The sequence below is a fragment of the Salmo salar genome, chromosome 03 (assembly GCF_965601325.2).
Source record: "Salmo salar chromosome 03, fSalSal1, whole genome shotgun sequence".
Classification (NCBI taxonomy): domain Eukaryota; kingdom Metazoa; phylum Chordata; class Actinopteri; order Salmoniformes; family Salmonidae; genus Salmo; species Salmo salar.
This window is the reverse complement of record NC_138293.1, coordinates 93,570,001-93,592,500: the sequence shown is the minus strand read 5'-3', so window position 1 is coordinate 93,592,500 and position 22,500 is coordinate 93,570,001. Positions and strand designations below refer to the sequence as shown.

The 22,500-nt window shown below is 45.4% G+C and overlaps 1 protein-coding gene across 3 annotated transcripts in view; it reads left to right on the top strand.

Moving 5' to 3' along the window:
* LOC106601470 (BAR/IMD domain-containing adapter protein 2) overlaps positions 1–22,500 on the top strand; it is a 139,873-nt gene that overhangs the window by 85,201 nt on the left and 32,172 nt on the right. For all 3 annotated transcript variants that reach the window (XR_014391726.1, XR_014391727.1, XM_082972888.1), the window contains exons 4-6: positions 5,005–5,066; positions 7,332–7,403; positions 11,996–12,133. Coding sequence is in view for 1 of the 3 variants with exons in the window: in XM_082972888.1 (XP_082829014.1) it covers positions 5,005–5,066; positions 7,332–7,403; positions 11,996–12,133 (272 nt within the window). In the remaining 2 variants the exon portion in view is untranslated. The remainder of the gene's footprint in view (positions 1–5,004; positions 5,067–7,331; positions 7,404–11,995; positions 12,134–22,500) is intronic.

Below are 22,500 nucleotides of genomic sequence, written 5' to 3'. Positions count from 1 at the left end.
TTCCAAAACATCATGCAACATATTTCCCCTTCATCATGTAGGTCTTCTGTTGTAAACAACGTGCCACGCCTGTTGAGGAAATCCTGGGTTGTACTCCGTAGGAATAAAATTAAACCGAGTGAAACGGGGGAGTACTGTGGGTGTGTGTGACAATGTTGTCATGGTGTGTGTATGGCCATCCCTCCAATAGCTACCCATTTGTTAATTGATCCAGCCACTAAGACCCGACCAACAGAATGCTCGGCTCCCTAAGCCCCTGGGGGCTGTGATCAGGGGATCAGTATTATCTGTAATCGGCTTAGCAGGCCTGCGTGTCGGGAGCTGCCTGCCTGACAGAATGTTATGGCCTGCTCTTGTGCTTCTTGGATTGACAGACGATCAGTGTTGTAACACTCACTCAGGAAACATCTCCATAGTCTTAGAAACGCTTCCTCTGCTCAGACAGACAGACAGACAGACAGACAGACAGACAGACAGACAGACAGACAGACAGACAGACAGCGCGCGCGCGCGCGCGCGCGCGCGCTCAGTGGGTTTCACACTCAGGCACTCTCTCCTTGTCTCCTCTCCTTCATCTTCCCTCATCTGGAGAGGAGAGGAGGTCCAGCACTTGGTCTTTCAAACACACAAAGAAGAATAAAACATCAGTCTACCTGAGAGACCATCAGTCTACCTGGTACACCATTCAATCTAATCAGTCTACCTGGTACACCATTCAATCTAATCAGTCTACCTGGTACACCATTCAATCTAATCAGTCTACCTGGTACACCATTCAATCTAATCAGTCTACCTGGTACACCATTCAATCTAATCAGTCTACCTGAAATACAGTTTAGATTTCTGTTTATAAACCACAATACCAAGGCTCTAGGTTACAACTACAACTTAGCTAATCACATGAGTATGGACAGACAATCAAAACATGCCCTGTTTCTGTGACTATCTGTAACTCTGTTTTTACTTTCAGAGAACGAGTAGTTCTACTGTGTTCTCCCTCTACAGGGTTAGAATGAGTAGTTCTACTGTGTTCTCCCTCTACAGGGTTAGAATGAGTAGTTCTACTGTGATCTCCCTCTACAGGGTTAGAATGAGTAGTTCTACTGTGTTCTCCCTCTACAGGGTTAGAATGAGTAGTTCTACTGTGATCTCCCTCCCTCTACAGGGTTAGAATGAGTAGTTCTACTGTGTTCTCCCTCCCTCTACAGGGTTAGAATGAGTAGTTCTACTGTGTTCTCCCTCCCTCTACAGGGTTAGAATGAGTAGTTCTACTGTGTTCTCCCTCCCTCCTCTACAGGGTGTAGAATGAGTAGTTATACTGTGATCTCTCTCCCTCTACAGGGTGTAGAATGAGTAGTTCTACTGTGTTCTCCCTCCCTCCTCTACAGGGTGTAGAATGAGTAGTTATACTGTGTCTCTCCCCTCTACAGGTGTAGAATGAGTAGTTCTACTGTGTTCTCCCTCCCTCTACAGGGTGTAGAATGAGTAGTTCTACTGTGTTCTCCCTCCCTCCTCTACAGGGTTAGAATGAGTAGTTATACTGTGATCTCTCTCCCTCCTCTACAGGGTGTAGAATGAGTAGTTCTACTGTGATCTCCTCCCTCTACAGGTGTAGAATGAGTAGTTCTACTGTGATCTCTCTCCCTCTACAGGGTTAGAATGAGTAGTTCTACTGTGTTCTCCCTCCCTCTACAGGGTTAGAATGAGTAGTTCTACTGTGTCTCCTCCCTCTACAGGGTTAGAATGAGTAGTTCTACTGTGTTCTCCCTCTACAGGGTTAGAATGAGTAGTTCTACTGTGTTCTCCCTCTACAGGTGTAGAATGAGTAGTTCTACTGTGATCTCTCTCCCTCTACAGGTGTAGAATGAGTAGTTCTACTGTGATCTCCCTCTACAGGTGTAGAATGAGTAGTTCTACTGTGATCTCTCTCCCTCTACAGGTGTAGAATGAGTAGTTCTACTGTGATCTCTCTCCCTCTACAGGGTTAGAATGAGTAGTTCTACTGTGATCTCTCTCCCTCTACAGGGTGTAGAATGAGTAGTTCTACTGTGTTCTCCCTCCCTCTACAGGGTTAGAATGAGTAGTTCTACTGTGTTCTCCCTCCCTCCTCTACAGGGTTAGAATGAGTAGTTCTACTGTGATCTCTCTCCCTTTACAGGTGTAGAATGAGTAGTTCTACTGTGATCTCTCTCCCTCTACAGGTGTAGAATGAGTAGTTCTACTGTGATCTCTCTCCCTTTACAGGTGTAGAATGAGTAGTTCTACTGTGATCTCTCTCCCTTTACAGGGTGTAGAATGAGTAGTTCTACTGTGATCTCCCTCACTCCTCTACAGGGTGTAGAATGAGCAGTTCTACTGTGATCTCCCCCTCTACAGGGTGTAGAATGAGCAGTTCTACTGTGATCTCCCCCTCTACAGGGTTAGAATGAGCAGTTCTACTGTGATCTCCCTCTACAGGGTTAGAATGAGCAGTTCTACTGTGATCTCCCTCTACAGGGTTAGAATGAGCAGTTCTACTGTGATCTCCCCTCTACAGGGTTAGAATGAGCAGTTCTACTGTGATCTCCCTCTACAGGGTGTAGAATGAGCAGTTCTACTGTGATCTCCCTCTACAGGGTGTAGAATGAGTAGTTCTACTGTGATCTCCCTCTACAGGGTGTAGAATGAGTAGTTCTACTGTGATCTCCCTCTACAGGTGTAGAATGAGTAGTTCTACTGTGATCTCCCTCTACAGGGTGTAGAATGAGTAGTTATACTGTGATCTCTCTCCCTCTACAGGGTGTAGAATGAGTAGTTCTACTGTGATCTCCCTCCCTCTACAGGTGTAGAATGAGTAGTTCTACTGTGATCTCTCTCCCTCTACAGGGTTAGAATGAGTAGTTCTACTGTGATCTCTCTCCCTCTACAGGGTTAGAATGAGCAGTTCTACTGTGGTCTCCCTCCTCTATATAACAACCCACTCTGCTTTGCTGCTCTGTTTGCTGTTGTTTCTTGAGATATCTGTCTGTCTTCAGTGTGTGTAGCCAGTACTCTGTTCTCTTCTCTCGATACAGACCAGTCTAAACCCCACTGATACATTCTGTCTGATGAGATACAGACCAGTCTAAACCCCACTGATACATTCTGTCTGATGATAGCAGACCAGTCTAAACCCCACTGATACATTCTGTCTGATGAGATGCAGACCAGTCTAAACCCCACTGATATGTTCTGTCTGATGAGATACAGACCAGTCTAAACCCCACTGATATGTTCTGTCTGATGAGATGCAGACCAGTCTAAACCCCACTGATACGTTCTGTCTGATGAGATACAGACCAGTCTAAACCCCACTGATACGTTCTGTCTGATGAGATGCAGACCAGTCTAAACCCCACTGATACATTCTGTCTGATGAGATACAGACCAGTCTAAACCCCACTGATACGTTCTGTCTGATGAGATGCAGACCAGTCTAAACCCCACTGATACGTTCTGTCTGATGAGATACAGACCAGTCTAAACCCCACTGATACATTCTGTCTGATGAGATACAGACCAGTCTAAACCCCACTGATACGTTCTGTCTGATGAGATACAGACCAGTCTAAACCCCACGGGTAAAAACTCAGATCAACCAGAATCTTAACATTAGAACTGAGATCGGTTTAATTTTATTCCTACGGAGTACAACCCAGGATTTCCTCAACAGGCGTGGCACGTTGTTTACAACAGAAGACCTAAAAGATTTCCAAGGTTTGAAGACTTAGACTCTTTAGTAAAGGGTCATCAAACACAGAACAATAAAACTAGTCTTGACTTTGTGGTAGAGGTTCTTTACACATATTTCACACATATTTAATAAATGTGCTATTTGAAAATGTATTTCCATTATAAATGGCTTTGCTTTAATCACAAATTCACTTTGGGTCTGACTATTTTACCCATGTGTATTTAGACTAGAAACTTTGTTTAGTCTAGTCCATAGTCCTCTGGTGTTTGCTAAAGGAGGGTTTGGACTTGGTAATGGGATCCTGTTTCCATCCTCTCTGTCATGTCTCTCTCTTTTTCTTTCTTTTTCTCTCTCTCTCGCTCTCTCTCTGTATTTCTGTCTCTCGAGGTCTCCGCTCTGTCCTTTTCTCAATCTAGATATTTTGTTCCTTTTCTTTACAATGCATTGCACAATCAGAAGAGGCAGCATGTAGGTATATTAAAAACACCAGGACAAATCTTCCACTGGCTGCATGACTCTCCCTCTCCTCTCCTTCTTTAGTTCTCTCTTTTACTCCTCTTTCGTTTGGAGATTAGCTGGTTTTTATTTATTTACTTGTCATATTGCCAATATAAAGATAAACCAACCAAGGCAATAAGTTTGATCTCCACATAAAACACCAGCAGTTATATAAAGTTTGAATAATATATCTTTTTTGCTTGTACCCCTTTTTGAAGTGCTTTCTTTCACTACAACTTCTTTAGAAGATGTCCTTCTCGTTTATTTGCATCATTTCCTTCCCTCCTCCTTTCCTTTCTGTCTTGTTTAATGTGTCATTGTATTTTATTTATCTGTTAAATGTGTTTCCTGTTGAGACATCCAATGTTCCACCATGCACCATCCTGGCTACCAGTCTGTCCTCTCTGTTAGTGCGTCTGTTGTGTCGTTGTGTTGCTGCATGGGCTCTCTGCACACTGGGGTCTCTCTTGCTCTCTCTCCCCTCTCCTGCTCTCTCTCTCCCCTCTCCTGCTCTCTCTCTCCCCTCTCCTGCTCTCTCTCTCCCCTCTCCTGCTCTCTCTCTCCCCTCTCCTGCTCTCTCTCTCCCCTCTCCTGCTCTCTCTCTCCCCTCTCCTGCTCTCTCTCTCTCCCCTCTCTTGCTCTCTCTCTCCTCTCACTCGCTTTCTTGCTCTCCTCTCGCTCTCTCCCCACTCTCTCACTCTCTCTTCCCACTCTCTCTCGCTCTTTTCCTCCCTCTCTCCCCTGTCTGTAGTGAGGGATGTTTGTTGACATCTGCTCTGTGTGTTTCTCTTTAGGGGACGTGCTGTTTCAGATGGCGGAGGTCCACAGACAGATCCAAGTACAGCTGGAGGAGATGGTGGGTATATGAACCTTCATAAGGACTTTATGACACAATCATAAGCAGATTGCTAGAGGAGATGGTTTACTGTAGGAATAGAGGTCAAATAACTTTGATTTAAATGCTGAGCTGTAGTCTAAGAACAGCATTCTCATGTAGGTGTTCCTTCTGTCCAGGTGGGAAAGGGCAGTGTGGAGTAAAGTAGAGATTGCGTCATCTGTTGGGGAGGTACGCAAATTGGAGTGGGTCCAGGGTGTCTGGGATGATGGTGTTGATGTGAGCCATGACAAGTCTTTCAAAGAAGTTCATGGCTACAGATGTGAGTGCTACGGGGCGATAGTCATTTAGACTGGTTACCGTGGTGTTCTTGGGCACAGGGACTATGGTGGTCTGCTTGAAACATGTAGGTATTACAGACTGGGTCAGGGAGAGGTTGAAAATGTCAGTGAAGACACTTGCCAGCTGGTCAGCGCATGCGCCGAGTATGCATCATGGTAATCCGTCTGGCCCTGTTAATGTTAACCTGTTTCAAGATCTTACTCACATTGGCTACAGCGAGCGTGATCACACAGTTGTCTGGAACAGCTGGTGCTCTCATGCATGGTTCAGTGTTGCTTGCCTCGAGGCGAGCATAGAAGGTATTTAGCTCGTCTGGTAGGCTTGCGTCATCGGGCAGCTCACGGCTGGGTTTCCCTTTGTAATGCGTGATAGTTTGCAAGCCCTGCCACATCTGACGTCAGAGACGGTTTAGTAGGATTTGATCTTGGTCCTGTATTGACCCTTTGCCTGTTTGATGGTTTGTCAGAGGGCGTAACGGGATTTCTTATGTGTCCGCATTAGTGTCCCTCTCCTTGAAAGCGACAGCTCTAGCCTTTAGCTCAGTGCGGATTTTGCCTGTAATCCATGGCTTCTGGTTGGGATATGTACGTACGGTCACTGGAGTCGACGTTGTCGACACATTTATTAATGAAGCTGGTGATTGATGTGGTAAACTTCTCAATGCCATCGGATAAATCCCAGAACATATTCCAGTCTGTTCTAGTGAAACAGTCCTGTAGCTTAGCATCCGCTTCATCGGACCACTTCTGTATTGCACAAGTCACTGGTACTTCCTCTTTGAGTTTTTGCTTGTAAGCAGGAATCAGGAGGACAGAGTTATGGTCAGATTTGACAAATGGAGACTGACGGAGAGCTTTGTATGTGTCTCTGTGTGGAGTAAAGGTGGTCTAGAGTTTCCGCTTCTGGTTGCACAGGTGACATGCTGGTAGAAATTAGGTAAAACAGATTTCAGTTTTCCTGTATTAAAATCGCCGGATTCTCGAGTGGGCCAGTGGTCTAAGGCACTGCATCGTAGTTGATAGCTGTGCCACTAGAGATCCTGGTTCGAGTTGGGCTCTGTCGCTGCCGGCCGCGACCGGGAGACCCATGGGGCGGCGCACAATTGGCCCAGCGTTGTCCAGGTTAGGGGAGGGTTTGTCCTTGTCCCATTGCGCTCTAGCGACTCCTGTGGTGGGCCGGGAGATTGCACGCTGACACGGTCACCAGGTGTACGGTGTTTCCTCCGACACATTGGTGTGGCTGGCTTCCGGATTAAGCGGGTGCGGCTTGGTTGGGTCGTGTTTCGGAGGACGCATGGCTCTCGACCTTCACCTCTCCCGAGTCAATACGGGAGTTGCAGCGATGAGACAAGACTGTAACTACCAATTGGATACCACGAAATTGGGGAGAATAAAGGGATAAAAGTAAAAAATTCTAAAATAAAATAAAATCACCGGGCAACAGGAGCGCTGTCTTTGGGTGAGCATTTTCTTGTTTGCTTAGGGGAGGGTTTGGGTTATACAGCTTGTTGAGTGTGGTCTTAGTGCCAGCATCGGTTTGTGGTGGTAAATGGATGGCTACGAAAAATATAGATAAACTCTCTCGGTAAATAGTAAGGTCTACAGCTTATCATGAGGTATTGTAATTCAGGCGAGCAGAACCTGGAGACTTCCATAATATTGGACACCAGCTGTTGTTAATAAAGACACACGCCCCCTCCCCTGAGCTTACCCGAAGCTGCTGTTCTGTCCTGCCGATGTATAGAAAAAAACAGCTATTGTAAAACCAGCGTTATAAGCATGTATTTGTGTTATTATAAGGCTTAGAATATATCATGTTCCTTTATATGATCACATGGTCAGGATGAACACCTGGTCCTAAGTGTTTTCTGCTGTGAGAGTGATGTCACCATTAACCCTGAGCTTCTCTACACCCCTCAATCTCTCCATCTGTCCGTCCATGCAGCTGAAGTCTTTCCACAACGAGCTGCTGTCTGAGCTGGAGAAGAAGGTTGAGCTGGATGCTCGTTACCTGACGGTGAGCATCTGACTAAATGACTGAACCACACACACACCCCCACTAGGGCTGTGACGATATCAGTATCAAAGCAGATTTAACTCTTTGTTCCTTTTAAAAACCTGCTGTAGAATATTGTGTGCTGTAGCTTGGGGGAAAATACAGGACTCTGGATGACAACATAATAATGTTTGTTTCCAACATTAGGGCTGTTTTCCTTAAGAAGTTAAATCCGCTTTGTTTTCTGTTTCCTTCCCAACATACTAACGATTATCATCCCGGCCCAAACACACAAACACACTTTGCGTTTGAACAGCTACCCTTTCACCTACTGTCCCCCATCAGCACCACAGTTATTCAGACCATGTCTGTCTTTCACCTACTGTCCCCCGTCAGCACCACAGTTATTCAGACCATGTCTGTCTTTCACCTACTGTCCCCCGTCAGCACCACAGTTATTCAGACCATGTCTGTCTTTCACCTACTGTCCCCCGTCAGCACCACAGTTATTCAGACCATGTCTGTCTTTCACCTACTGTCCACCTTCACCACCACAGTTATTCAGACCATGTCTGTCTTTCACCTACTGTCCACCTTCACCACCACAGTTATTCAGACCATGTCTGTCTTTCACCTACTGTCCCCCATCAGCACCACAGTTATTCAGACCATGTCTGTCTTTCACCTACTGTCCCCCGTCAGCACCACAGTTATTCAGACCATGTCTGACTTTCACCTACTGTCCACCTTCAGCACCACAGTTATTCAGACCATGTCTGTCTTTCACCTACTGTCCACCTTCAGCACCACAGTTATTCAGACCATGTCTGTCTTTCACCTACTGTCCACCTTCAGCACCACAGTTATTCAGACCATGTCTGTCTTTCACCTACTGTCCACCTTCAGCACCACAGTTATTCAGACCATGTCTGTCTTTCACCTACTGTCCACCTTCAGCACCACAGTTATTCAGACCATGTCTGTCTTTCACCTACTGTCCCCCGTCAGCACCACAGTTATTCAGACCATGTCTGTCTTTCACCTACTGTCCACCTTCACCACCACAGTTATTCAGACCATGTCTGTCTTTCACCTACTGTCCACCTTCACCACCACAGTTATTCAGACCATGTCTGTCTTTCACCTACTGTCCCCCGTCAGCACCACAGTTATTCAGACCATGTCTGTCTTTCACCTACTGTCCCCCGTCAGCACCACAGTTATTCAGACCATGTCTGACTTTCACCTACTGTCCCCCGTCAGCACCACAGTTATTCAGACCATGTCTGTCTTTCACCTACTGTCCCCCGTCAGCACCACAGTTATTCAGACCATGTCTGACTTTCACCTACTGTCCCCCGTCAGCACCACAGTTATTCAGACCATGTCTGTCTTTCACCTACTGTCCCCCGTCACCACCACAGTTATTCAGACCATGTCTGTCTTTCACCTACTGTCCCCCGTCAGCACCACAGTTATTCAGACCATGTCTGTCTTTCACCTACTGTCCCCCGTCAGCACCACAGTTATTCAGACCATGTCTGACTTTCACCTACTGTCCCCCGTCAGCACCACAGTTATTCAGACCATGTCTGTCTTTCACCTACTGTCCCCCGTCAGCACCACAGTTATTCAGACCATGTCTGTCTTTCACCTACTGTCCCCCGTCACCACCACAGTTATTCAGACCATGTCTTTGCCAAAGTGTTTGGTGTTCTTACTCTGGACCTCCATTTAAACAGTAAGGCTCCTTTTCCTGAAAATGAAGCTTTTGAGAAAACAACTCTTTAGGATATTTAGAAACTACATAACCAATAAGCAAAGAGAAAATTACAACCTAACATTTCCTGCAGCATGCATTGTAGTCTGAAGCAGCAGGAGTGATATACTTAGAATGAGTGGGCTGTGAGCGAGCTGCAGCCAGCCAACTCCATGTGGAGGAGCAGCAGTGTGTCTGTGCTGCAGGTTAGGGGAACGAGGTGGTGTTGTCATCATCATACACCATTGTACTAGCTGTAGCATTAGCCTGTTGGTATGCTAGTTGTAGCATTAGCCTGTTGGGTATGCTAGTTATAGCATTAGACTGTTGGGTATGCTAGTTATAGCATTAGACTGTTGGGTATGCTAGTTATAGCATTAGACTGTTGGGTATGCTAGTTATAGCATTAGACTGTTGGTATGCTACACCAGGGTTCCCCAACTGGCGGCCCACAGGGTTTCTATCTGAACCCAAAAAAGTAGTATATTTATTTTTATGTTCATTGTTGGAAATACTGTAAGACTGTAAAAACACCAGAAAAACATCTCCAAGTGATTTTATTTTAAGAAATCTGTTCCCAAGTATTCCCATGCACAATAGAGAGACGTGATCGTATACAAATGTAAGAAAGGTTTCTATCTGTTTCTCTGTGTGGACATCCAGATTGCCCTCCAGCAGCCCTCTCCTACTCATAGCTTGTTTGTCTCTGTTCTGTCCGGCAGTCTGTGGTCTGTCTTTCTTAGAATTCTATTATTATTTTTAAGTCAATTTTTTTTCTCTCTCTGTCACACTGTTCTGTGGGCAACAGTGTGTACCTCCCAGTGTGTACCACCCCTTTCCCTATGTAGTGCACTACTGTTGACCAAGATCAATAGTGTTCTGGTTAAAAGTAGTGCACTGTATAGGCAATAGGATGCCATTTGGGATGCGGCCAGTGAGTGTTCTGGGAACTCTTATGAAACCGGGTTCAAACCAAACCCTGCCAATAGCTGATGCTGAAATATGCCTCATTCTGTAGTAACTGGAGGCTATTCCCACAATGACCCTCTGTTTTAATGCCGCTATAGACCGGTAGTACAGCTCATGTTCCTTTAGACTGATAAGAGATCAACGATCAATTGGTTCTCTAATCTTCTGATGCTTCTTTTTTTCAATAGGAAAACACACACACACACACAGTACCCCTGGTATAGGGAATAGGGTGCCATTTGGAACCAAGCCTTAGACTGCTGTTCTGGGTATTAAAATGCCATCCGTTCACAGTAATGAATTCCTTTAAAAAAAATGGCATCAGCAATGGTTTTGCTTTGTGAATTATTAATGTCGCTTGCGAGTCATTTCAGGAAAAACAGACATTTTCCATCAGGAAGGAAAGTTGTTGTAGCTACACTACTCCCCATGGAGGAATCTCTCTCTCCGTCTCTCTCTCTCTCACTCTCTCTCTCTCTCTCTGTCTCTGTCTCTGTCTCTGTCTCTGTCTCTCTCTCTCTCACTCACTCATATTCAGACAAAATCCCACTCATTTACCAGGCCTGCATTTTTAGAGCTTCTTTTTGGTATATCTGAAAAGGGGTAGGGGGTAAACAACATGAACAAATTAAAGCCACCTAAAGACCTCGTCCCTTTTCCCACTATGAGACATGAAGGAGAGTCTGAGGAACGGGGTGGTGAAGGAGAATTCTACTTTTCACATTACACCCTTGCCTTCCCTTTCGTTGTGACTTGGTCCGCAGCTCAAACTGAGCACAAATACCACAGGTGCCACTAGCCACTAAGCACAAACAATTCAACAATGACACACTTTTATTCTAAAACATATTACACTATTGAATAATGCAACGTTTCACAGGTCTGTATGTGCAGACAATTAAAGGGGTTATTGTCTCGTTTGTAGGCTACACGTTACATTTTATCATCAAGACAAAAGCACAGAGTTGCTATAGCAGCAAGTCTTCAACAAGTACCGTTTGCCTGTGAGAAATGAACGATTCATCCTCTCATACCAATATAAAGTACAATAGGCTTACTTTACAACAAACCAGGCTTCCTTGACTTATCTTGAACTTGTTCTCAACTTGCCTACCTGGTTAAATAAAGGTGAAATAAAATAAATAAATAAAATCTCTCTTTCTGTCTGAAAAAGTATTACTTGACCAGCATTTTACAACTGCTCTCAATCACTCCTAGATGTCAGGGCTTGGACAAGTTCCTGAAATGCTAAACGGTTGAACAGGAGAACTTACCATAGATTACCAATCCGCTGGACAAAGTTCCCATATAGATTGCTAGTGGGAGACCAGTACAAAGTCCACATTATCTCTATCCATTAAAGGTGTTTCCCAAAACCTCTTCAAGAGTCTCCCCCCCGTTCCACACTGTGTGATCCTGATTCAGCTGGTCAGCTAATCATCAAGCGCTTGATGAGTTGAATCACATGTGTTAGTCATGGAATAGATCAGATGACTGGATCTGGCTAGGCTGGGAGTGGGAGATAACGTATTCAAGTTAATGTGAGGGAGGATCAACACACACACACACACATCATGGTAATCCTGATTAGCCCTCCCGTAATGGTCTGTCTCCAGCACTGCCACATGATAGACAGCTGTTGAGATGTGCTCAGACAGTTAAGATGACAGGGCTTCAGGAGGCTAATAGATAGTTCACACAGGGTCTTAGAGAGACAAGCTTTTGGCCAACTCTAAAAGGGCAACTTCTTACATACTCTATGACAGATCGATATAGAGTGACATTGCCCCCTAGACACTGACCTAAGGTAAACTCTAAAAGGGCAACTTGTTCTCCCCATTGTTGATAAACTAACTTTCTGTGTGCGCTCTCCTGCCCCCTTCAGGCTGCGTTGAAGAAGTACCAAGTGGAGCACAAGAGTAAGGGAGAGAGTCTGGAGAAGTGTCAGGCTGAGCTGAAGAAACTCCGCAGGAAGAGCCAGGGCAGCAAGAACCCCTCCAAGTACGGAGAGAAGGAGATGCAGGTCAGTCTCTATGGAAGGACGCACGCATACGCACACACACACACACACACACACACACACACACACACACACACACACACACACACACACACACGGCTACACGCATGGATGCACGCACACACGGACAGACACATGGACACACAACTGCTCTCGCTCACTCACTCTCACACACAAGCAAGGGATAAAGGGGTCAACACACACTTTTGCTCACCTCAGTCCAGGTCTGTTTGTGCCATCTTAGGTAGCTTTAGATGGTTAGTTGGTTAACAGTCTGATGGTCTTGGTAATACAGTTCCACCAGGCTGATGGTTAGCTTTAGATGGTTAGTTGGTAGTACAGTTCCACCAGGCTGATGGCTAGCTTTAGATGGTTAGTTGGTAGTACAGTTCCACCAGGCTGATGGCTAGCTTTAGATGGTTAGTTGGTAGTACAGTTCCACCAGGCTGATGGTTAGCTTTAGATGGTTAGTTGGTAGTACAGCTCCACCAGGCTGATGGTTAGCTTTAGATGGTTAGTTGGTAATACAGCTCCACCAGGCTGATGGTTAGCTTTAGATGGTTAGTTGGTAGTACAGCTCCACCAGGCTGATGGTTAGCTTTAGATGGTTAGTTGGTAGTACAGCTCCACCAGGCTGATGGCTAGCTTTAGATGGTTAGTTGGTAGTACAGTTCCACCAGGCTGATGGTTAGCTTTAGATGGTTAGTTGGTAATACAGCTCCACCAGGCTGATGGCTAGCTTTAGATGGTTAGTTGGTAGTACAGCTCCACCAGGCTGATGGTTAGCTTTAGATGGTTAGTTGGTAATACAGTTCCACCAGGCTGATGGTTAGCTTTAGATGGTTAGTTGGTAATACAGTTCCACCAGGCTGATGGTTAGCTTTAGATGGTTAGTTGGTAGTACAGCTCCACCAGGCTGATTGTTAGCTTTAGATGGTTAGTTGGTAGTACAGCTCCACCAGGCTGATGGTTAGCTTTAGATGGTTAGTTGGTAGTACAGCTCCACCAGGCTGATGGCTAGCTTTAGATGGTTAGTTGGTAGTACAGTTCCACCAGGCTGATGGTTAGCTTTAGATGGTTAGTTGGTAGTACAGCTCCACCAGGCTGATGGTTAGCTTTAGATGGTTAGTTGGTAGTACAGCTCCACCAGGCTGATGGTTAGCTTTAGATGGTTAGTTGGTAGTACAGTTCCACCAGGCTGATGGCTAGCTTTAGATGGTTAGTTGGTAGTACAGTTCCACCAGGCTGATGGTTAGCTTTAGATGGTTAGTTGGTAGTACAGCTCCACCAGGCTGATTGTTAGCTTTAGATGGTTAGTTGGTAGTACAGCTCCACCAGGCTGATGGTTAGCTTTAGATGGTTAGTTGGTAGTACAGCTCCACCAGGCTGATGGCTAGCTTTAGATGGTTAGTTGGTAGTACAGTTCCACCAGGCTGATGGTTAGCTTTAGATGGTTAGTTGGTAGTACAGCTCCACCAGGCTGATGGTTAGCTTTAGATGGTTAGTTGGTAGTACAGCTCCACCAGGCTGATGGTTAGCTTTAGATGGTTAGTTGGTAGTACAGTTCCACCAGGCTGATGGTTAGCTTTAGATGGTTAGTTGGTAATACAGCTCCACCAGGCTGATGGCTAGCTTTAGATGGTTAGTTGGTAGTACAGCTCCACCAGGCTGATGGCTAGCTTTAGATGCTGTTTAGATGCACACAGGGCCAGGACTGAGGGTGGAGAGTATTGGAGAACCGTGGACACAGTGCTGCTCTGAGCTGAGTGTAGCAGGGAGAGAGAGGACACAGTACTCAAATCAAATGTATTTATATAGCCCTTCTTACATCAGCTGATATCTCAAAGTGCTGTACAGAAACCCAGCCTAAAACCCCAAACAGCAAGCAATGCAGGTGTAGAAGCACGGCACACACAATGCAGGTGTAGCACACAGGCACACACACACACAGGAAGTAAGAAAACAAACTGTTTACTTGTCCTGTTTTGAAACCCTCACTCAGCTTTTTTTCTCTCTCTGTGTGTGTGTGTGTGTGAGACTCTGGCATGTATCAGTGATTGAAACACTCTGCTCAGGTCCCCTGTTACTGTAGCTCAGCCCACAGGGTTGGGCTGAACGCTCTGTAAAAGCAGGTTTGGTAGCTGTAGCAGGTCTGCTCTTGTAAATGTGTGATTCCAGAGTTAGTGTAAGGCCTGTGGTGAGGGATAGCCAGCCATAACTATCAGGGTTAGGAGACATCCAACTGATCGATACTAAAGCTGGAGCCTGACACTGCTGCTGTGAGACGTGATGCGGAAGCTGTTCAGGGACCATCAATAACATTTATTTAAATCAATCAAATGTATTTATAAAGCCCTTTTTACATCAGCCGATGTTTACAAAGTGCTATACTGAAACCCAGCCTAAAACCCCAAACTGCAAGCAATGCAGATGTAGAAGCACGGTGGCTAGAAAACACTCTCTAGAAAGGCAGGAACCTAGGAAGAAACCTAGAGAGGAACCAGGCTCTGAGGGGTGGCCAGTCCTCTTCTGGCTGTGGTGGGTGGAGATTATAACAGAACATGGCCAAGATTTTCAAATGTTCATAGATGACCAGCAGGGTCAAATAATAACAATCACAGTGGTTGTAGAGGGTGCAACAGGTCAGCACATCAGGAGTAAATGTCAGTTGGCTTTTCATTGCAGAGTTACAGAGAGAGTTGAAAACAGCAGGTCCGGGACAAGGTGATTGAGTGAGTAAAAAGCCCCCACACCACTAGAGGGATATCTTCAAACCACCAACTTACTACCCTGAGACAAGGCCGAGTATAGCCCATGAAGATCTCCCCCACGGCCCGAACCCGAGGGGGGCGCCAACCCGGACAGGAAGATCACATCAGTGATGCATCCCTCCTAGGGGGAGCTTTTCATGTTTTGCTGGGCTCCCCTGTTACCTCTCCTGGATGCTCCAGCCCTTCCTCTGGTGACAGGGACAGTCTAGAAGTGTTAGATGTGGCCTGCCACTGTGTGACGTTGGGACTATAAGCATTTCGCTACATATGTATGTGACCAATAACATGTGATTTGATTTGACGAGGTTCTATCTATTCAAAGCATAGTTCGGCGATATTGAGAATCAAAGTTTTCAAATCCCAGATCTAAGAACTGTTTTGTAGTGACTTCTTCTTTCATAACCCATTAAGGTCCTCACCTTAAAGGTTCCTAGTGCAGAGTATCAAAGTGCAGAGTATCAAAATCCTGAGACATTTGTAGATATATCATTTTTAGAGGGGTGCAATTGCAGATAGAACCTTTTAAGGTTGAACCCAGATTGATATTCCAGAGCCGTAAGGTCCGATCTGACACAGTCCAGTTTTTAGACATGTTCACTTTTTACTGGCAAAGACGTGTTGTTCTGATTGGTCTGTCTGTATTTGTTCAGGCTTTTGATTGGCTTGCATTGGGGTTTATGCAGATGGAACTTTCTAGTCTAGTACTTTTTCAAGAACCATCTGTATATGTATATGGGACTAACTCCTATGGGACTAACTCCTATTTGACAAAAATGTCAGATTGAACCTTAGACACAATACCGAAACCTTGAGCCTGTCACAGTACTAGGAGAGACTGAGTACTGTAATGTATAGAGCACTATCTAACACTGTCTCCAGCCCCATCCCTTTAGCAGACTTATGGTACCTGTATTTTATCAGGGAGTCAAACTGAGACCAAGGCCTCTTTTTACAGATGAGCTCTGAATGACAAAAATACACACATCAAATGCGAAACAAAAACAAACACATTGGCCGTGTCCCAATTCCCATACTTGCATTCTAAATAGTAGGCATTTTAGGTTTTCGAGAATAGAACGTTTTTATAGTGTGAAATTTAAACAATCAGGTATGCTTTAAATGTGAGGATGTTATACTCATTTTGGCTTTTCATCTAGTAGAATTCACTGAGGAAGAGAACGGTCTTTCCAGACTCACTGTTTGACAACAGCTGTTAATGAGATAAGAGGACATGATGCACCCAAATCAACCAATGGCGGGAATCAACGCAATTGCGCAGTAGGTTACACATTCTCTGATTGGGTGAGCCTTGTATGTTGATATTTGATTAAAAAAGTATGGCTTGACTGTTTGCTTGTTGGGCCCACCTGCAGACAGGTCCCAACTCATCTAGCCTTGGTCCTAATAATACACGCTACCTTACCAGGGAGAGGAGAAAGCAATCTCCCTTCTCATTTTCAGACTGCTCAATTTTCCTGATCATATCATGAACAGTATGACTGTGGGGGAGGGAGGGAGGAGTCAACTAATTTGTGCTGGAGCTTGCACACTCACACGCCCCACAGGGACTATACAACCGCAGCCTACAGTCCTACACAGACTCTTATACCGCCAACACTGAAACAGCAGCCAGCTAAATTAGTAACTCACCAGCCTGGGAACAGCAGCCAGCTACAGTAGTAACTCACCAGCCTGGGAACAGCAGCCAGCTACAGTAGTAACTCACCAGCCTGGGAACAGCAGCCAGCTACAGTAGTAACTCACCAGCCTGGGAACAGCAGCCAGCTACAGTAGTACCTCACCAGCCTGGGAACAGCAGCCAGCTACAGTAGTACCTCACCAGCCTGGGAACAGCAGCCAGCTACAGTAGTACCTCACCAGCCTGGGAACAGCAGCCAACTACAGTAGTAACTCACCAGCCTGGGAACAGCAGCCAGCTACAGTAGTAACACAGCAGCCAGCTACAGTAGTAACTCACCAGCCTGGGAACAGCAGCCAGCTACAGTAGTAACTCACCAGCCTGGGGACAGCAGCCAGCTACAGTAGTAACTCACCAGCCTGGGGACAGCAGCCAGCTACAGTAGTAACTCACCAGCCTGGGGACAGCAGCCAACTACAGTAGTAACTCACCAGCCTGGGAACAGCAGCCAGCTACAGTAGTACCTCACCAGCCTGGGAACAGCAGCCAGCTACAGTAGTAACTCACCAGCCTGGGAACAGCAGCCAGCTACAGTAGTAACTCACCAGCCTGGGAACAGCAGCCAGCTACAGTTGTAACTCACCAGCCTGGGGACAGCAGCCAGCTACAGTAGTAACTCACCAGCCTGGGAACAGCAGCCAGCTACAGTAGTAACTCACCAGCCTGGGAACAGCAGCCAGCTACAGTAGTACCTCACCAGCCTGGGAACAGCAGCCAGCTACAGTAGTACCTCACCAGCCTGGGAACAGCAGCCAGCTACAGTGGTAACTCACCAGCCTGGGAGGACTATATCTAACATGGGAATGCTATTAGAGAAACTGATTAAAAGCTGATTGATTGGAATGAATCATTATAACACACACCTTCTAACAGGGTTGTGAATGTTGAACGCTGATGTTGTTTTTCATCATAATATAATACACACACTAAACATGCGTTTAAGATGGCGGTGGGAGTGACAAATGTTTTCTTCTCTTCTGTTGTGTCATGGAAGTAAATGATGTGTGAGTGCAGTCTGGTGGATGACAGGAATGGTTAGGTTCTCTGTGTTTGTTGTTCGCTCTCCGTCTCTGTCTTTTTCACCATCTCTTTCCCTCCTCCCTCCCCCTCCAACATCTCTGTGCTTTTTCTTTGCCTTTTGTAGCATGACACACACACACACACACACACACGCTGCTTAGTAGCTGTGATGTTAATGCTGCTAATGATCTCGTTATGTCGTTGACTAGAGTGGACCAAGGCTAGATGCAGCAAGAAGGACCTTTAGATGAATACTACACACACTCTCTCCACCACTCCACAGTCTGTTAATGACAGCTGAGACAGGCTGATCTCAGACTGTCTCAGAGGACCCTGGAGCTCCTTCAATATTTTGGTTGTGATTTATTTGGCTTAAAGGAGATTTCTTCCAATGTTTTATCTCGTACTTTTTGTAATATATTCAGTATAGTAACCTGAATTGAAAAGAGCATGAGGAAATGATGCTGAATCCCCTGGTGGAGGAAGAGGGACTGCTGTTCTACAGGGAGGAAATGATCCTGAATCCCCTGGTGGAGGAAGAGGGACTGCTGTTCTACAGGGAGGAAATGATCCTGAATCCCCTGGTGGAGGAAGAGGGATTGCTGTTCTATGGGGAGGAAATGATGCTGAATCCCCTGGTGGAGGAAGAGGGATTGCTGTTCTATGGGGAGGAAATGATGCTGAATCCCTTGGTGGAGGAAGAGGGACTGCTGTTCTACAGGGAGGAAATGATGCTGAATCCCCTGGTGGAGGAAGAGGGACTGCTGTTCTGCAGGGAGGAAATGATGCTGAATCCCCTGGTGGAGGAAGAGGGATTGCTGTTCTATGGGGAGGAAATGATGCTGAATCCCCTGGTGGAGGAAGAGGAAATTATGCTGTAGTATACTATACTGTAAAGTATTGTACTGTGCTGTAGTCACCCAGTGCATCATCACTAGAACACAAACACTTTTTATTTTTTTTATTTTTTTATTTTATCCCTTTATTCTCCCCAATTTCGTGGTATCCAATTGGCAGTAGTTACAGTCTTGTCTCATCGCTGCAACTCCCGTACGGACTCTGGAGAGGCGAAGGTCGAGAGCCATGCGTCCTCCGAAACACAACTCAACCAAGCCACACTGCACATCCAACCCGGAAGCCAGCCGCACCAATGTGTCGGAGGAAACACCGTACACCTGGCGACCTGGTCAGCATGCACTGCGCCCGGCCCGACACAGGAGTCGCTAGTGCGCGATGAGACAAGGATATCCCTGCCGGCCAAACCCTCCCTAACCCAGACGATGCTGGGCCAATTGTGTGCCGTCCCATCAGCCTCCCGGTCGCGGCCGGCTGCGACAGAGCCTGGGCTCGAACCCAGAATCTCTGGTGGCACAGCTAGTACTGCGATGCAGTGCCTTAGACCACTGCGCCACCCTGGAGGCCCCTGAACACGAACACTCTTGACAAGTCTTTATTTGCAGCCGAAAGGTTGCTTACATAGAAAGAGTCAGGGATGGATGGATGGATGGATGGATGGATGGATGGATGGATGGATGTACAGAGATGGATATATATATACGGTTGAAGTCGGAAGTTTGCATACTCCTCAGCCAAATACATTTAAACTCAGTTTTTCACAATTCCTGACATTTAATCCTAGTAAAACGTCCCTGTCTTAGGTCAGTTAGAATCACCACTTCATTTTAAGAGTGAAATGTCAGAATAATAGTAGAGAGAATGATTTATTTCAGCTTTTATTTCTTTCATCACATTCCCAGTCGATCACAAGTTTACATACACTCAATTAGAATTTGGTAGCATTGCCTTTAAATTGTTTAACTTGGATCAAACGTTTCGGGTAGCCTTCCACAAGCTTCCCACAATAAGTTGGGTGAATTTTGGCCCATTCCTCTTGACAGAGCTGGTGTAACTGAGTCAGGTTTGTGGCCTCCTTGCTTGCACACGCTTTTCAGTTCTGCCCACAAATGTTCTATAGGATTGAGGTCAGAGCTTTGTGATGGCCACTCCAATACCTTGACTTTGTTGTCCTTAAGCCATTTTGCCACAACTTTGGAAGTATGCTTGGGGTCATTGTCCATTTGGAAGACCCATTTGGGACCAAGCTTTAACTTCCTGACTGATGTCTTGCGATGTTGCTTCAATATATCCACATCATTTTCCTTCACAAAATAGATGGCATCATAAGGAAGTGCACCAGACCCTCCTGCAGCAAAGTACCCCCACAACATAATGCTGCCACCCCGTGCTTCACGGTTGGGATGGTGTTCTTCGGCTTGCAAGCCTCCCCCTTTTTCCTCCAAACATAACGATGGTCATTATGGCCAAACAGTTCTATTTTTGTTTCATCAGACCAGAGGACATTTCTCCAAAAAGTACGATCTTTGTCCCCATGTGCAGTTGCGAACCGTAGTCTGGCTTTTTTTATGGTGGTTTTGGAGCAGTGGCTTCTTCCTTGCTGAGCAGCCTTTCAGGTTATGTCGATATAGCACTTGTTTTACTGTGGATGTTGATACTTTTGTACCTGTTTCCTCCAGCATCTTCACAAGGTCTTTTGCTGTTGTTCTGGGATTGATTTGCACTTTTTGCACCAAAGTACGCTCATCTCTAGGAGACAGAACACGTCTCCTTCCTGAGCGGTATGACGGCTGCGTGGTCCCCTGGTGTTTATACCTGCGTACTATTGTTTGTACAGATGAACTTGGTACCTTCAGGCATTTGGAAATTGCTCCCAAGGATGAACCAGACTTGTGAAGGTCTACAATTTATTTTCAGAGGTCTTGGCTGATTTCTTTTGATTTTCCCATGATGTCAAGCAAAGAGGCACTGAGTTTGAAGGTAGGCCTTAATACATTTGCAGGTACACCTCCAATTGACTCAAATTATGTCAATTAGCCTATCAGAAGCTTCTAAAGCCATCATTGTCATTCATGAAATCATTTTCTGGAATTTTCCAAGCTGTTTAAAGGCACAGTCAACTTAGTGTATGTAAACGTCTGACACAATGGAATTGTGATACAGTGAAATAATCTGTCTGTAAACAATTGTTGGAAAAATGACTTGTTATGCACAAAGTAGATGTCCTAACCGACTTGCCAAAACTATAGTTTGTTAACAAGAAATTTGTTGAGTAGTTGAAAAACAAGTTTTGATGATTCCAACCCAAGTGTATGTATGCATGTAAACTTCCGACTTCAACTGTATATATCTCTATCCATCCATCCATTCATCCATTGATATCTATATCTATTCATCCATCTATAGCTCTATCCATCTATATATATATATATAACAGTGAAGAGGCCACTCCGGGATGCTGGACTTCTAGGCAGAGTTCCTCAGTCCAGTGTCTGTGTTCTTATGTCCATCTTAATTTTTATTGGCCAGTCTGAGATATGGCTTTTTCTTTGTAACTCTGCCAGCATCCCGGAGTCACCACTTCATTGTTGACGTTGAGACTGGTGTTTTGCGGGTACTATTTAATGAAGCTGCCAATTGAGTACTTGTGTGTGGCGCCTATTTGTCAAACTAGACACTCTAATGTACTTGTCCTCTTGCTCAGTTGTGCACCGGGGCCTCCCACTCTCTTTCTATTCTGGGTCGAACCAGTTTGCGCTGTTCTGTGAAGGGAGCAGTACACAGCATTGTACGAGATCTTCAGTTTCTTGGCAATTTCTCCCATGGAATAGCCTTCATTTCTCAGAACAAGAATATACTGACGAGTTTCAGAAGAAAGTTGTTTGTGCTTTTCTTTAAAAAACAAGGACATTTCTAAGTGACCCCAAACTTTTGAACCGTAGTGTATAGATGGATGGATGGAGGGATGGATGGATGGATGGATGGATGGATGGATAGAGATATAGATGGATAGGATGGTTGTGTGTGCAGGAATAAAGCATATGAACAGCATCATGTACTGTTCATTCTTTTATTAGTCTTTGATGCCCAGCACTGCTGGATACATGTAGGATTGGCCTGTCACCTACACACAGTTCAGAAATGAACATAGTTCAGAAATAAACATGTAGGATTGGCCTATGTTCATTTCTGAACTGTGTGTAGGTGATAGGCCAATCCTACATGTTCATTTCTGAACTGTGTGTAGGTGACAGGCCAATCCTACATGTTCATTTCTGAACTGTGTGTAGGTGATAGTTCAGAAATGAACATGTAGGATTCGGCCTATCACCTACACACAGTTCAGAAATGAACATGTAGGATTGGCCTGTCACCTACACACAGTTCAGAAATGAACATGTAGGATTGGCCTGTCACCTACACACAGTTCAGAAATCAACATGTAGGATGGGCCTGTCACCTACACACAGTTCAGAAATGAACATGTAGGATTGGCCTGTCACCTACACACAGTTCAGAAATGAACATGTAGGATTGGCCTGTCACCTACACACAGTTCAGAAATGAACATGTAGGATTGGCCTGTCACCTACACACAGTTCAGAAATCAACATGTAGGATGGGCCTGTCACCTACACACAGTTCAGAAATGAACATGTAGGATGGGCCTGTCACCTACACACAGTTCAGAAATGAACATGTAGGATTGGCCTGTCACCTACACACAGTTCAGAAATCAACATGTAGGATTGGCCTGTCACCTACATAGTTCAGAAATGAACATGTAGGATTGGCCTATCACCTACACACAGTTCAGAAATGAACACAGGCCAATCCTACATGTTAATTTCTGAACTATCACCTATCACCTACACACAGTTCAGAAATGAACAGGCTATAAGTATTAGTGGAGCTTCCTTGGTCTTGAATAATGGACTTGACTATTGATCTCCTACTCAATCATCAAGTTTGCCGATGATACAACAGTGGTAGGCCTGATTACCAACAATGACCGCCTACAAGGA